The sequence below is a fragment of the Podarcis erhardii genome (assembly GCF_964252035.2).
Source record: "Podarcis erhardii genome assembly, chromosome: 8".
Lineage (NCBI taxonomy): Eukaryota > Metazoa > Chordata > Lepidosauria > Squamata > Lacertidae > Podarcis > Podarcis erhardii.
In genome coordinates, this window is record NC_138499.1 from 56077260 (window position 1) to 56094542 (window position 17283).

A 17283-nucleotide genomic window follows, 5' to 3' on the forward strand; every position below is an offset into this window, starting at 1 on the left:
ATATAATGAATGTATGTATATTCTGTAAAAACCTGCTGCCAACTGGGTGAACATTCCACTAGTTGGTGCACTGGGCAAACTGGACAAGAATTAATTGCATCAATTCATTGATTGTTGCATCAATGCAGCACGATGAAGTTGCATGACCTTTTTAATCCAGTAACCTAATGTAAATTTATTCTTCTCATGGTATTAAATAACAGATTATTCAGAATGACAGTGATAAACATTGGAAAATGCCTTATTGGGTTTAAGTTTGGATGGCCAGTTCTTGTAACAAAATTACTCATGTAATGTCTCCTATTGCTCTCATTTACTACTACTGCTACTAGTTCTACTGCTATTAATTGTTGATGCCATTTGGATAACATTTTACATAAACAGTTGTAAGAAGGTTCAATATTGTTCCCATTTTACAGTTGACCCAAAACTGAGAACTATTGACTAATCAACAGCCACACAATGAGTCCATAGGAAAGATAGACCTGAACTCATTTCTCTCTGGTCCATGCCCTACTCTCTTGTTCTGGCTCATTTACTTACGATATATGGTTTGTGAAAATACTGTCGCTTTTACTTAAGTGTGTAAATCTTCCATCGCTCTCCATTAAAATAGCTGGTTTTAGACAGCAAGTTCTAATTAATGTTTCAGGTTGGCACTTGCCTGCTTATGCCACCCTAGTGGAGTTCCCCCTGCTCTGAATGCAGGCATTTACAGGTTATAGATCATGAAGCCTGCATCGAGCAGGTCTAAGTTTATGTTTTATGTCAGGACTGGAGGCTCGTTATTACTTTGCTATTAACTTTATACTATATAGGACAGTATCTCAGAGACAGAGGGATCTATCTTTTTGGCATTTATCCGCCTCTGTGGCACAAACAATCAGAGATGATTCTTTCCCAGAAAAATTACCTATGTCTACTATTTTCTTCACAGGGAGCTGCACAATACACCTTCCACTTGGTTCAATGTACTTCGGCTGATGCCATGAGATTTTTGTCTGGGCTAACTGCTTTATAACAGTGTCAAGCCTTGCTCATCCCGTTCTTTTTTCCCTCCCCCCCCCCTCTCTCTTTCTCTCTTACATCCTGTTTTCCTTTTCCGTATCCTCCTTTTGACATGGCTTTCCTTGCACACAGAGTGCCCAAGCAAATTATAGGCAGGTTTGAAGGGGATAGGTATCAAAGTGGTCTAAATGGCTTAAATAATTCCCTGCTGCAATACAAACTGTCTAGGGGGTTGACACAAAACATCTCCTGATCCAAGATTTACTTTTATCACCTGTCACAGACCCTTGATTCAAGGGCAAGAGAGCCAATCCTCACATGCAGTTTAGGAATCTTGGCCAGCTTAATAAGCCTCCCCACTCTCTTCAGCTTCCAGGCATCCAGTGAATTGATATCCACCAGAGTGCTTTTCTTGTCTGACAGATGCTTGACAATGGGGGGAGGATTGACTTCAGGTCTTGAGGACTCTTTACTACATATCCCTCTGACTATTTTGCTTTTTATTCTTTCCTTCCACACTGTGAGCCAGACGTAACTATTTAGAAGAGTGAGCTTGAATGTCAAAAGATTTGAGATTCCACCCCCCCTTCCCGTTTGATCTCCAGAAGTGCTGTTTTTCCTCTGCTGAGCTACATAGAACTGTTTTCCCACACACTCCAATTTGCTCATGGATTCCCCCCCAACCCAAAAAAGCTATTGAGCCTCCAATCTAAAAGGCCATTGTGATGAAAGAAGGAATTGCATGCCTCACTAGAGACGTCATTGAGTGGGTCTGGGTTCTAGTTAGGGATTTATTCAGGCTGTTGGAAATTCTACATGTAGTAAGTTGAGTTGTGGAAAGTGCATCTGTGTAAGATGCATCTCTAGGAGTTGAGCCACTGAAATGCTGCACATCAGGCCTGGAAGTTCCAATTGACAAACCTGTTGGAGCTGCTGTTGGTTATTTTACTCTGAGGGATTAACTTCTGCTGGGGCATCCATAAATAGAACAGATCTTTCATACTTGCACTAATGAAAGCTGTTTCGTTTGCACATTTTGGACATGAATTTTATGTGTCAGTTGGTATTTTTTTATCACTTGTGTTTTTCATTGTTTCAGAGGAAAGCATTATCCACAATTCTTGATTCATATATGTCAGTACAGAAAATCATATAGATAGATCCCATGGAATCATTTTTTTTTTTTGATAAATAATTATTTAAATTCTGCTAGTTTGAAGTGAACATGGTTAACAAGTAATGCCTACTGATTTTTGGACAGCTCCCTGTCATTGTGACTCAGTTCCATATTATTAGAAAATAAATCCACATTTTATATTTCATTCACATTATTTTGGTGTGCTGTTCATTGCACACAATGCATGTTTAGTTGTTTTAAAAGCAGAACACAAACCAAGGAGAGGTTATAAGAACACTTTTGGAATATTACGATGTAGCTAACCAGTACATTGTCACATGTCCATGACCCATTGAAATAAAACATTAAATAATCTTATCATTTGAAGTTTTTCATGTTCCTTCGTAATATAAGGAAAGCTTCAGGTGTTTATTGAACAGTCAGTATGGCTCATTATTCCAAATACCTTTCCATGGCCAGTGTACATGTTTCCCTATTCCCCTGTATTTGGGCTATAGCATAATGCATCCTTTTTCCCCAGCCCATCCTGTCTCTAGCATTTTACAGCTCTCTCACTACTGACCTTAACAATGGTGAAGAGTTTAATTAGCACCAAAGTTAGCCAAGGTTAACACTAATGAGAGGCAGTGAAGGCATAGTTAAGGGCTCAGGACTAGGGGTTGAATTCAGACTGTTGGTTGCGCTTGGTACCCACTGAATCCAATAGGATAAGTTAGTAATGAACTAATTCTCATTGATATCTATGAGAACTAAATGCAACTAGCAGTCCAGATCCATCCTTATGTTCTATAGTTCACTGTTACCTAGGTTTGTTTCTTATGTGTTTATGTATTTCCATAGGCTTGCCCCCGCCGTTCACATCACAAACACCCTTGCAGTCTTTGGGAAATGTTACATTTTGTTCTCACTCTTTTATTTCATTCTTTCCTTTCCAACTTGGGTTGCAGTGTATAGTAAATATCAAAGCTATGGAGTTATGCCTTTGTACTTAGGAGGAAAAAAATGTGTGTGTGTGAAAGAGGAAGGTGATCAACCTATGTGACTAACAGAGGTGGAAAATCTTATGAGAGTATATATGACCTTCGTGGAAGTGTGCAGCACCTGATGAATATGAAAAGACAGGCTTCATCTATGTGGCAGTCCTGAGGCAGCTACAATGAGTCTACAGGAGTGGAGTGCCTAAGCAGTTTCTTGCCTTTGTTCAAATAGTCTCATGAATTTTTGAAGACAGTGGCTTATATGACCCACACAGATCCTGTTTGTATGATCAGTTCCATTTGCTCATTTCAGTTTTGCACATCTAGGCATTTATAGGTCAACGTAATAAAGAGAGAAAATTTAATAATATATGTGTTTTTATCCAGATGAGTGGCTCACTTTGCGTTTCTATTTCTCATGTGAACTGCACTTTGACTTTTAATGTGCAGTTACATTACTCGGCACTGAATTTAATGTATAATGTAGCCTCTTTCCTTCACCTTCCCCCAACCCAGCGCCAAAAAGAAAAATACTCTGTATAAAGTATAACTAACCCAGTATGCCTTGTGCCTTTTCATTAAATGCTTATTAAGAGAGAATGTGATGTTTGAAGAGGATTGCTATTAACTTCCAAGAAAGCTAGTACTAGTAGGAATGTTCAGGATGTAATTACATGAGATTTTCAAGGATAAATCATTACTGGAAACACAATAACCAACTTTCTTTTTGTTACTGACCATTCTCTCCAAAGTATGTTAAACTTGATCTTTACCATCCTGCTGAAAATAGTAATAATAATGCTAGCACCACAACTGAATGGCTCTTTGTTCATGTAGCGCCTGTGCATTAAAAACTTGCCTTCTTTACTACAGTAGAAGGGCTGCCCTTCATGTGCATCTCTTTACATGAAGAGAATTGTCCCTTCCATTAAGGAAAACGGGGGTGCTAACTTAAGTGGCAGCTCTGTGCATCCCATGGCACTATGGATTTAGGTTGTTATAGTGAGAAACAAAGACTACTGATAAAATACATTTATTTATATGTATTTATTTTAAAGAAAAAAATCTGCTTTACTTAAGAGTAAGAATTCAAGCATAGCTTAGAAATAAAAACGCCAGTAGCATAACATAGAATTAGCAGCAAAATTATAAAGTAGTTAGAGGTCTGTTGTCTGCAAAGCAACTGACAGGATTAAAACCCAGGAAAACAGCAAAACCCAAAGGGAAAACAGCAAAATCTTCTCCAAAGCCTTTCTGGAACAACTAAGTGTTGCTGTGCAGTGAAGAGTAAGCTAACATGAAGCCATTCACACTTTCTTAGGGAAGGCATTTCATAGTGCTATAACTTACCTCCTGAACTTCTGATGACAGGAGTAACTTGATCAGGGCATCGTATGTGTGAAGGAGAGATATGGGAGCAGAATGCCCTACGTGTAACCAGGTTATCATTTATACTTTTAAATGTTAGAATTGCAGTTGGGACAATTGGGAATCCAGTGTAAATCATAAAGCAGGGACAGGGAACCTAATGGCCCTCCTGATATCAAGGGCCCCAGGTTGTCATAAAGGACTGGAAGAGACAACGTGTGTCTGTGTGGCATTCTGATCCAGTTAAATGCTCTACAGTTGTAGTCTTCAACCTTTTCAGACCTAGGACTGACTTTAACTCAGGGGCCCATTTCTTTTTTCCTTTTTAAACAATATATTTGCATAGTGGTAGTTTTGCCATTTGACTTTTGAACAGGTTGTCGCCCAGCAGCTGGTCCAAACTCACCATTTCAGTACCAATGTTATTTATTGTTTGTATTGTATGTATTTAGTTCCCCTCCCCTAAGTACTAAATACAGCCTTTAAAAAAAAAATATTCTCTAGCAAAAAGTGAAGTTGCTATTCTATGATTTAAGAATCTCTTAGAAACTTTTGGAATGATAGTTTTATGTCAAATTATGTGAAAATGTGGTCAGCTCTCAGAATTGTCTTCCAATTTTTATGCAGTGGTAGGAGTTTACAAATGAGTGGTGGGAGTTTTAAAATGTCTGCTTTTTTCTACTTTGGTAAATGCACTAAGTGCTGTATAAACATGCAGGCTAGCACAATAAAAATGATTCTAAAACATGAAAATACACAGTACAATAAAAATAGCAAATAGTAGAATTTAAACATATAAGAATAGAGCAGAATGTTGTAGCAGCAACATAATAAGCTGACATTATTAGGAAAAAAAGACACGAAAGAAAAGGGAAAGTTGCAAAGATTTCAAAAGAACTTTTATTCTGTTATTGTTTCATTCTCTACCCTTTGTCTTTTTTAATTCTCCCTTCCATCTTGACTTCTCTTGTTCTAACCATGGGCACGTGCGTGATATATCATGGTATGAGATTATCTAGGGAAGGGCCATAGTTTAGTGGTAGAACAATTGCTTTGCATGAAGAATCCATCCATCCCATCTCCAGGTAGATCTGGGGAAAAGTGCTGCCTGAAATCCTTGAGACATGCTGCCACGTCAGTGCAGGCAGTACTGAACTAGATGGATCCATGTACGACTAATGCACTGTCTAAGGCAGCTTCCTATATTCCTATGTTCCTTTCCAGTTCCCACAATTTCATATTGGAATTCTTGTAGGTTGATTTACTTTATTCAACTGCTAGAAATTTGTGCTGTGTGTTGTGGCCACTCTAGTTCATGTAAAGCTTTCTCCATTTATAAATATTGGGAGGACTTGTATAAGTGAGAGCTTACTCTGTGGAACGACTCATTGTTTATATATAGCATGCAGAAATGTTCAGAAATACATAGTGAGTTTTGCCCAAATTTAGGTCCAATGCAGTACCCTGTCATATCTCTCTCTCTCTCTCTCTCTCTCTCTCTCTCTCTCTCTCTCTCTCTCTCTCCCCCCATGCTTCTATCTAGACTATCCCTATCGAATTGTATCTGTCCACTACTGAGCATGAATCAATAGTGTGATGCAGCAGCAAAATAAGCTAATGCTATTCTAGGCTGCATCAACAGAAGTACAGTGTCCAGATCAAGGGAAGCCATAGTACTGCTCTATTCTGCCTTGGTCAGACCACACCTGGAGTATTGTGTCCAGTTCTGGGTGCTACAGTTTAAGAAGGATATTGACAAGCTGGAATGTGTTCAGAGGAGGGAAACCAAGATGATCAAGGGTCTGGAAACCAAGCCATATGAGGAACGGTTGAAGGAGTTTGGTATGTTAAGCCTGGAAATGTGGGGACCGAGAGAAGATATGAGAGCCATCTTGGAAGATAGAGCAAGCTTGTTTTCTCCTGTTCTGGAGGGTAGGATCTGAACCAATGACTTCAAGTTACAAGAAATAATATTCCGACTAAACATCAGGAAGAACTTTCTGATAGCAAGAGCTGTTCGACAGTGGAACAGACTACCATGAGAGTTGGCAGACTCTCCTTCCTTGGAGGTTTTTAAGTAGAGGTTGGATGGCCATCTGTCATGGATGCTTTAGTTGAGATTCCTGCATTGCAGGGGATTGCACTAGATAACCCTCAGCATTCCTTCCAACTCTACAATTCTATGATTCTGCACTCTAGTAGGAGAAGCAAGAGACATCCATGGCAAAAATACATGTCTGCTCCTGTATAGGCCTTTAAGATTAGATCAGCTTAGAGTTCAGCATTTAAAAGTAAAAAATAAAACTATGAATTGCCATAAGTTACTTTAAAAGAAAAAGAAAGTGGGAAATTGGGGAAGTGGTCAGACCAATGGTCCATTTTGTCTAGCATCCTGTTTCCAAGAAAGTTCAGCCAATTGTTTTCTGGCCACAGTAAAACATGAAGGCAACATCGCTCATCTGCAGCTTGCCATTAGCAGTAGTATATAAATGACTAACAAAATAGATATTATTATTTTGGCTTATTCCTCCTTTAGCTGGCTGCTCTGATCCTTTCCTAATAATCTCTTACTTGGAATTTACATTCTTTCCTTTCCCTGAAAAACGTTTGAGTTAATGTTTTTTGTGTTATGCTCTCCTGCACCCAACACTCATCACTTTATACCCACACATGGACATCTGAACAGTACAGCTTACAAACTTTTTATTATAGTTGCCTTTATATCACCTCCTGAGTCATACTGGCCTCTTTTGGTTACTGGTTCCTCCACACTCCAATACATACCTTAGCGGAACTTGGAAAGTGAAATTTGAAAGCTGCATATGTTGTTTCTGCTATTAACTTCTACCCAGTGTCTTCCACAGAGATTATCATATTAGGCTATGTGCAAATTATTTGTAAATGTGCAAATTGAGTTATTTAATACATGCATATACTTGGCATATCTGCTTTAGTGTAATGGGAAGCATATTTTATGCAGCCATTGAAGTTGTGCACTGCTAGTAGAAGTGTTCTGGATCCAGAGGAATAAGTGAATTGTTTTGAGCCAAGATAGTGCTCCTCCTGATTGACATATTGCCATTATTTCCATCACAGGGTTCTTTCTGTTCATTTGTGTGAGGTTATTCACACATATTTATGTCTTATGAATTGTTGAACATATGTAGCAAAATTATGTTGTCTTGAGTTGTGAAAAATATGCTGAGGGATTCACAAGTGAAGAATGCACATAGATATTTCTCAGATGAGGACATCAAAGTACCACATTTGTAGGAATAACTGATACTATCAATCCATTTTTCAGTCCTGGTCTCATACAGTGACTGCCATATGGAGGCCACTTGATGATACCTCCTCATAATAGCTTCTCTATGTGAGATGTATTGGTATGCTCCAACTTGCTTCAAAAATTGACTGCTACCATGTGGCTTGCATCATTGCTGCTAAAAACCTATTTAATCAGCACTGAGACAAACTGCATTAAGGGGGATGATCCACATGATTACTGAGTACACACAAACAATTTAATACATGGGTTAGCCACTGACGAGAGGCAGTGGGCCAAATCAATTGATACATATGTTGTGTGAGGAGATAACTGGTAGCTCAGGGGAAAATAATGTATAACATGGAAGTGATAAAAAAATTGTACTCAGATGTTGAGTATTTCTTTTAGAACTGCAATTTGTATCCACTAATCCAGTTGCATTGTGGGTTAATAACTAAGAAGCTTAACCTTCTCCTTTCTGCTTGTAAAAATGAATAACTTTCACTGTTTTGCAGGAGAGAAACCATTCAAATGTGATGAATGTAACTTTGCTTCCACAACCCAGTCCCATCTGACACGGCACAAACGTGTTCATACTGGAGAGAAACCCTACAGATGTCCTTGGTGTGACTACAGGTAATAGGTTCCTTAGTGAGAATGAAATGTAAATTGATAAATTCATGTAAATTGATAAATAAATATGTTGGCATAAAATCATCATCAGGGCAGCATTAAGATAAATAAGGGGGGGCACTTATTTCTCAAAATGTGTTGGAACAGGGTAATGGAACCCCTGTTCTGAAGCTTTTTGATGTGAGACACTGAAGCGCTAATGCTATTTATTTCACAGATGTTCTAGTGTCTGTTCAAATTCTCTGTGGAGGGACTCCTGATCTGCTTTGCCTTTTCAGATCAGCTGCAGTTTGGGAGGAAAAAAATCTTGGTTGAGTTGCAGCCATGACACTAAAGAGGAAGGTCCCCTTAAGAATTGAACAGACTCTTTGTCCATTAAGTATTTTAAATGGAAGCACCTGCCTGTTACTTTAGCAACTCAGATTCTGGTTTATTTGTGAAACGTTTGTTTCCCACTGTGGATTCATAGAAAATACTTAGTACGATTCATAGGCAGGATTGGATATCATTTTTTTAATTAGAAAACAGGGCTGAATGGCTATGGGTTTGCCATATTTCAAATGAGATATCGAAACACTGCTTGTCCTTTATAGACTTTCATGGTTACTTCTTATATGAATGGAAATGTTAATCCCACTGTCCTCTTGTTAATCTCACCTTGATGTGTATGCTCCTGTGTTGTTTTGAATCTACCAAAAATGTTCATTGTCAAAGCTGGGGGCAGGGAGAAGAAATTATGGCAAAAGTTGTTTAAAATTAAATATTCTGTTAGAAAGTCTTGGTCATCTGTTCCTGTTTGTGCCATGTTAAGTATGACAATGAACTGGGTAATTTGTTGGGGTCAATATTCATTTTTCTTACAACTGTTGATAATACTTTTTTTAAAAAAAGGTTTGAATGATGTCTCGTGGCCACCATAGAATTGAATTTATCTTCAGTGAAAGTAGTCAGCTCTTCAGTGTGTGTTTTTCACTACAGAATTAAATTCTGTCATTACAATACCTTACTACAGGCACAACACTGACTTATTTTTAAGTCACGAATATGCCTTCATTTTAAAGAGCTACTAATTCTACAGAAGCATCGTTATGCAGGTTGCCATCTGCTCATTGTTGTTGTTTTTGTTTTGTGTGTATTTCTTTGTAAATTATCAGAGTGAAGGTAGCAGAAGCAAAAAAATTCTATAGAAATAGGTAAGAAGCTTAAAACAGCAAGACCTGCAAACTGCATTAATTTTATAAATGCACCTTTCTAAAATATATGTCACATGTGAAGGATATCCTACAGGCTTACGGATAAATGGCATGCATTTTAATATAATTATGTAAACTAAAATAAAATATTTTACATTTATTATGCATAATAAACTAATTAAACAATGCTTGGTAAGGGATTATAGCCTCTGACATCAAGTGCAGAAGGATTCATTGTGTGGATTCAGCAGCACTTGCATTCTGAGTTAGGGAGAGTGACTCTGCAGAGAACACTTGTCTCTTTTTGGACAGCTTCCCTGGGGAGTTCATGGTTCCCTTTTATTTTTGTATACGCTCAAACTTTGTAAAATAAAGACCCATTTATAATACGTTCCAGTGTATGCAACAATATAATTAGAACAAAACTAGGATGTGGGTGTTCTTTTCAAACTAAATAATCTTTCAGATACTTTTGATACGTCAGCAAATGCAGTATGAATTTGTTTCTCAGTTTTGCAGAGCATGTGCTGAGATTGCATAATTCTTTATCAGAAGCCCAAAAAATATGCACTAATGCTTGCAAGGGGAGCCATTGTATGAAACTGATGGTACAGAAGTGTGTGTGTTGTTAGTCACAATAATCTCCAGCTATTTAACATATGATGACAGGTTGGATAACATTTCATTTAATTTACAAAGTATTGTAAGACTATCCATCTCTAGGAAGAATGTTGCACTTTATGCTCAGGGGACATAATTTTCCTATAGCCAGAGTCTAGCCAGGTTGGGAACCCTACCAGCAAAGTACATGAAAAAGCAAAAATATGAGAAATGAATCTTTCGCTCTGATACTGATCACATATCACTTAAATAAGACAGATTAAATGTTTTCCCTTCTGAAGTGCTGAGGGGAAGATTGCCTGGTGTCCCATACCAAGATAGGCTGTGCCCATGTTCCCAGGATGTTGAATGTATGGAACACATTTTATTGCATTGTAGTCTGTATAAACATGTTATATGGCATCTAATCAATCCAATACTAACAAAACAACTTGAAATTGCTGACTCATTTCATGTCAAGGTTCTCCTTGAGGATAGGTTTGATACTATTACACTGGCTATAGCAAAATTCTTCATGGAGGCAGTAAAAGTCAGAAATCAGTACACACAGGCTAAAGCTTCTCTGTTGGCTAGAAAGGCTGTTTTTACACATTAACAACTATTGATATTTACTATTGTTGTACTGTGTATTTTGGGTCTGTGGACCGCAGTAAAGCTCTGTGTGTGTGTGTGTGTGTGTGTGTGTGTGCGCTTAAATAATTCCACTGAAATCAGTGGCTAATATTTCCTAATAACCTATATATAATCAGAAACATAATTTGTAGCCCTGTGGACTGACCTAATGGTAACATTTCCTGCACATTATACAAAGTGAAATAAGAACTGGCATCTAAAACACCAGGTCAATGTTCAATGCACAGAAATGACCTCTCCCGCTCCCAATGTCTGGTGGAAGCTTCTCTGCACACCTCAAATGCCTTCCAAAGATCAGAGAACATTTTGGAGTGGCAATTCATGAAGTACAAGCAAGGGTCTGCTTCCAGAATGGGGTGTGCAGGTTTCTCTGAATCTAGAGGGTGTGCAGGTTTCTCTGAATCTCCTGACCATGGTGTACAAGTCAAATATCTAAGGCATACAAGGAAAAGAGGTGATAAATTTACATGCTCAGAAGGTGTCCGGTGTCTTAAGTATTTTCCCACGTATGGCTTTTTTTGTTTGTTTGTTTGTTTTAAATTGGAGACGGTATCTCAAAGCATGTGAAGATATAGGAGTTCCTGCATTTAGGAACATCAGAATTTGCCTAATACCAGCTCAGGCTGTTTGTTCATCTAGTACAATGTGGTCAATCTAAATGGCAACAGCTCGTCCAGGTCTTAAGAAAGTGGTCTTTTCCATCATCCGCAACCTCTGAGTGCAGCAAGATAAGTCTTCGGGAAAATGGCAAAGACAAAAGATGTCCTTTCTTTCTTTCCCCTCATCTTGAAACTCGCTTACCAAACTGCAAGGCGTGAGCAGGAATATAACAGGAGTGGCCAGTACAGAGGGCTGCCACTGTGGCAGCCAGGTCAGAGTAGCAGAGCCAATCTGATGCTCCTGCTGGTGTTCCCAAACCACCCTGCCCTCACTGCTGTATTGCCCGCCCCTCCCCACTGGCCATTCCTGAACCACAAGGTTTCTGTTCCAGTCTGTTTTAAGGTCCTGGGGTTGCTGTCCCAGGGCCAGCCCAATACACTTTGATGCCTGAGGCAATGGACAAGGTGCTTTCCAGTCTGCATATAGAAGCTGACTGGACTGGTTTTTGAACACTTCAGTGCTGGTGAAGTGACAGCATCCTTCACTGCACCTGAGGGCAGCTGACTAGCTTAGAGGGTGTAGGATAGGCTGTTTGACATGAACAGCTCAGATCTCTAAGAAATAGGAACAGCCAGGGAGGATAAAGAGGAATGTTCTGGGGACTGCTGCTCCCTTTATACATCCCAGCATCTGCCACCTGAGGTGGCAATCTAATTCTGCCTAATAGAACGGCTGACCCTGCAGGCCCCATTTCTTGTTAGTATTTTCTGTTAAAATCATTTAGTGTTTCATCTCCCTCCGTATCTTTTTAAAAATTACCTTGTTTCATTCTCCACACTCTTCAGTTTGCCTCATTTTATAATGCTATGGTGGGAAGTGCTGGTGAGAAAGATTTCCCCTACCCCATATTTATTTAATGTGAAATAAAGTAGTCATCTTAAAAAGAATTTTAAAGCATTTCAACCCCCCCCGGGGGGGGGGGACACTCCTTTCCTTCAGGTTTTGGGAAGGAATGTGATATTTGATTTTTTTTTTGTACTTGCTCATTGCATCCAGTTTTTAAAAAATTAACCCCTCATTTTTTAACAGATGGACAACTTAGTTTTGTCACGCATCTTGTGTTTTTCTTGTCATTCTCTATTAATTACAAGTTTTCACCAGCTACTCTTTAACTTCACATCTTATTTTTGGAAACAATGGAACAATGATCTATTTTGCAACTTTTTAATCTGTAGCAAATCCCATATGCCAACTTTCAAACCTAGGAAGAAGTGATTTCCCAATCTATAGATTTTTCTACTTGTTAAAACACTAGAATAGAAATAACCATGTAATCTAGGTTCTCTTCCAATGAAATTTGTATATTAAATGTGTTCCAGGGGAGTACTTACAAAGCCCAAGTACAGTAGTGTACATTACAGATATTTTTTTAAAAGGGTATATTCCGTAGTCTCTTTAGCATGACTCTAAATTCAGTCTGATGTACAAATAATTGCATTTCTGTTTTATTATTGCATCCCAATTTTTACTTGTTATGTACACTTTATGTGGCTCTACTATGATTCATATTTCAGCTGCTGGACTGGAGGGGGGATAATGTCTCATAGCAGAATTGGGTTCTGTCATAAGATTCTGGAGCCCAGAATTCATGGAGTTGTTGACAAGACATTTCATTTGGGGAAGAAGAGCATGCCACTTGTGTTGCTTGCACAACACTCCTTCTGGGGGGGGGGGGGGACACATTGGTAGTAGCATTCAAAGGCGCTCAGCTTCCTCTTTCATGCCCTGTTCTCTTGGCCAGAGGCAAATGTCAGTATGGTGACTGGCTTATAAAGAAAAATGTGTGCTTATTGGAAAGCATGATTATCCCTTAAAACAGTATGTACAGTGCTGAGAACTGTGCTTCTTTTAAGGAGTTATTCTGCATGTCAGAACCATTTATTTAGTACACAGTTTGATAGCAAGCTTGGTGCTTTTCATTTCTTCCTTTCTTTCTTTTTAATGTAGATCCATAAGAGCTAGGTATTTACTTTCTGTATAAAATAACATACCAGGAGCAGAAAGGGAAGTATATTGGGATCTAAGATATACTAGAAATATTTCTCAACATGAGTATCCTTTATTTTTAAAAAAATAGTAATTACTCTCTGGAGCTTTTTATTGTGCTGGTGAAATGAAGAATTCTGTATTATTAATATTATTGTTATGCCCCTTAGCTTTCTGTTCAGTTATTTCATACTGAACTTGTTTTAGCTCTATACTCACATTCTATGATTTACTGTTCCTTGCTTTCTATACTATACTATTTGCGAGACATTTAGGGTGATATCCAACTAAGCCATATTCAGAGATGGAAATCAATAGGCTTAAGTTAGTTATGATTTGACTTAAGTCCATTGATTTCATTTGTGCTTGCTCTGCATATGACTTGATCAGATATCCACTTTAATTTCTTTTTATACCTGCAGGATGGTACCCTCCATTGCTGATCATGCGTATTAACAATTTAATCTTATGCTTTAGGTATTAGATCACAACTTTATATATTCTGCTATGTCATCCTCTGCTTTGCATATGGAGTAGGAAACATGGCGCCTTGCTACTGTGTAGTACCAGTGTGAACTTGATACCTTTTGGGATGTAATACAAGAAGGAGCAGGCCACCTCATCTCTGTCTTTGCCAGGCCAGGGATTTCACTGGTGGCTGCAATGTTATCCCTGTCCAGAGGGTGGTACAGAGTTAGTTATATTTATTCTACAAAATAAAGACACAATAGAGCTGACGTTTGGGCTCTTAGCTGTTTTGAAATTCATATTTTCCAAGTTCATAAAAAGATTAAAAACCTTTCTAGTTAGCAAATTTAGGTTGGGGATCTTCCTGTTCTACAAGGAAAAGAGAAGCTACAGCTGTTGTTTCCTGTTTATCTTGCATATGTTTCATGTTTCATCCCTTCAGCTTCATTTCTTCTGCCACAAACCACCATCATTACCATTGTTCTTATTATCAGGTCAAAAAAGCTGTTTGCTTCATAATTCATCTCAGAATGCAACAGTTTTCCTTTTGGATTTATTGTGTATTAGTATGAGTGTAGGCTTAAAGAGAAGGAGGCAACTTTTTCATATTAACCCCATTCAAAGTTTCTATGTTCAGGATGTACAACAACATCCTGAAATTATACTTAACAAATCTAGTGTATATTTATCTAGCATTGCTGAATCATTAAGCAAATGTTTATTTCTGTGTATAAAATATGCTAACTAATATACATTTGGTTTGTGACATAATTAAAAAGTAAACAAGCACTCAGATCAATTAGTGTAACCATTTTTGAAAACAAAGTGGCCTTCTTTCTACATAAGAATCAAAATAAACATGTTTTTTTAGGTTATGCCTCTTTGGTCTCAATTCCCATTATGAAAGGACCAAGGCTATCTTTGGGGATGGTCATTCTACAAGGAATATCTTTGGACAGTCCCTGGTGTGGTAGTTAGCTATTGCTTTATATACATTATGGTAGAAATGCAAGCCTTGCAAGGAAAAACATAAACTATATTTTGACAGTACTATTTTGGCAGTATTCCCCAAGCATTTGAGCTATTATCATGTAATGAAGTTGTTGTGTATGTTCTTTAGTTCTGTGTAGATAATATTGCAAACTCTCCTTTTGTTTTCCTATTCTTGATGATCAAGGCTTCTGTAGTAAAAAGACTGAAATTATTGTTTTGCACTTGTCTCCAACTCTAAAGGGGGTGCAACTGTGGATCTTAATATGAGTTACACCCATTTCAGAAGAAAGGAGTTGAGAAATTATTTTGTATAAGGAGGTAAAAAGCTTCCTATGGGGATTGATCATGGAAATGGGTCGTGCTAGAGGAGAATGGGGTATAGCCAACCTTAGTCCTACTCAGAGGAGACCCATTGAAATTAATGGGCATGGCTAACTTAGGAACATTAAAGGTCTATCACGAGTAAAACTTGCCTATATACAACTCAACATGTTATAGAAAAGACCTGCTTAGAGGTGTATCTGGGAACTATTTAATGAGGGGATTAGCCGGGCTGAGCTAATAATTCTTCACTTGCTTAAGATTCAACTTTTGGGATCTTTTTGTAGATCTCTGTGAGTAGAAAAGCTGATTTTATGTTGTTAAGAGCCAACAATTCCTTATTCGGAATAGTTATGTTTTAATATATATTCTCATCCATCCCTGTGCTCTGTAAAGAAACCTAAATTTGAGAATTGCATTGCATAACCAACTGGAAGGAAAGGGCTTGATAGGGATATAAGTGGCATGCACTGGTCTCCCATTGAGCGCTCTGCTACTTTGCTTCCATATGCCCTCATCTGCACATGACAGGCGAAGACAGCTGCCAGGTTGTTGACAGGGACTAGTTGGGAAGATGTTTCACCAGTATTGAAAGAACTTCACTGACTCACAATCCATTTCTGAATGTGGTTCAAAGTGCTAGTGCTTACCTTTAAAGCCTTGTATAGCTTAGGGCACTGGTACCTGAAGAAACACTTGCTCCTATACAAACCAGCCTGTGTATTAAAGTCATTGTTGAAGGAGCTCCTTCAGATGCTTCTGGTGACCAGAAAAGGGAACTTTCTCAGTGGAATTCACTCCTCATGGAGGGTACTGGGGTTCTTTAGAACTAGATGAAGATGTATTGCAATATTATTGTATTGTGTTTTTTTTAAACAAACAAACAAAACACCTATTGTTTTTGTCCTTGTGCTCAAGAAGTTTTACTGAAATACAGTATATGAATCTTTTAAATAAATAAAATAAAAAATGAAGAGAGGGAAATTAGGTCTGTTACTACCCACACAGAATTGTGCCTCAAATGTTGCTAAAACTATATGAGGTGCTAAAATCATAGTTAAAAGTACTGTTGGACAGGCCTGGTTATCCTGGAGACAGAATAACTTGATTATCCTTGAAAACTACTGCATGAGCACCTTTTAAATGTTTGAATTGTGAAACTGAAGTGGTCTGTTTCACATTTTGCTCACCTCAAGTTTTCTTTATAATTTAAAATGTTCCCTAAGAACATTTGATTTAGTTATTTTCTGGATAACCTCTATGCTTAAAATTCATTTTAAGGAGTCCCTCGTTTTAATGAAACACAAATTTTACTACTAAACTATCAAATAATGTTGCTAAATGAATTTTAGGAGATTGAAACTACAAATTAGGTACATTTAGCAATGATGGATTAAGAGCTAACAATTAAATAGTATATGACTGCATTGTGGTTATAAGACATGACTTATTTATGCTTGTGTGTGTATATCTTTACATTTTCCATCTTGCTTTAACCCAAAGGCAAAGGGGAATATAACAGTGTTTATAAATGTAATATAAGTTACAGCAGAAAAAACCTTCTTAAAATGAAAACTACTTTGAACTTAGGGTTGATATCCCAAAGGCTCAGATAATATGTTTCAGATTGCAAACTGAAAAAAACACTTACTAAGGAGTAAGTCCCATCAAACAGTGGAACTTACTTCTGAGGAAATATGCATAGGATTGCATTGTGAAAACAAATTAAAACATATAATGTATTAAATTAATTTCTAGTTTCTCAGTCCCTCACCACCAAACAAGGCAACAGCAATTCTATACTGCTTTCAAAAGATGCTACCAAAGGAAACAATGCTGCCAAAGTATGGAGCAGCCATTGGGCATGGATATATGTAGGATAGCTCACATGCTCAGCCAGCTAAAGGACCTCCTTGCATAGTGGAGGAGCAGTCATACATGGCAGCAGGGGTGCCAACTTGAATAAAATATTGGGGAGAGGTAAGCCCCACCTTGCATAATCATAAGACACGGTGC

General features: G+C 38.0%; 1 protein-coding gene across 1 annotated transcript in view; it reads left to right on the plus strand.

Moving 5' to 3' along the window:
- ZNF407 (zinc finger protein 407) overlaps window positions 1-17283 on the plus strand; it is a 334428-nt gene that overhangs the window by 205113 nt on the left and 112032 nt on the right. Inside the window, exon 7 of the mRNA XM_081875068.1 lies at window positions 8275-8395. Coding sequence (XP_081731194.1) covers window positions 8275-8395 — 121 coding nt within the window. The remainder of the gene's footprint in view (window positions 1-8274; window positions 8396-17283) is intronic.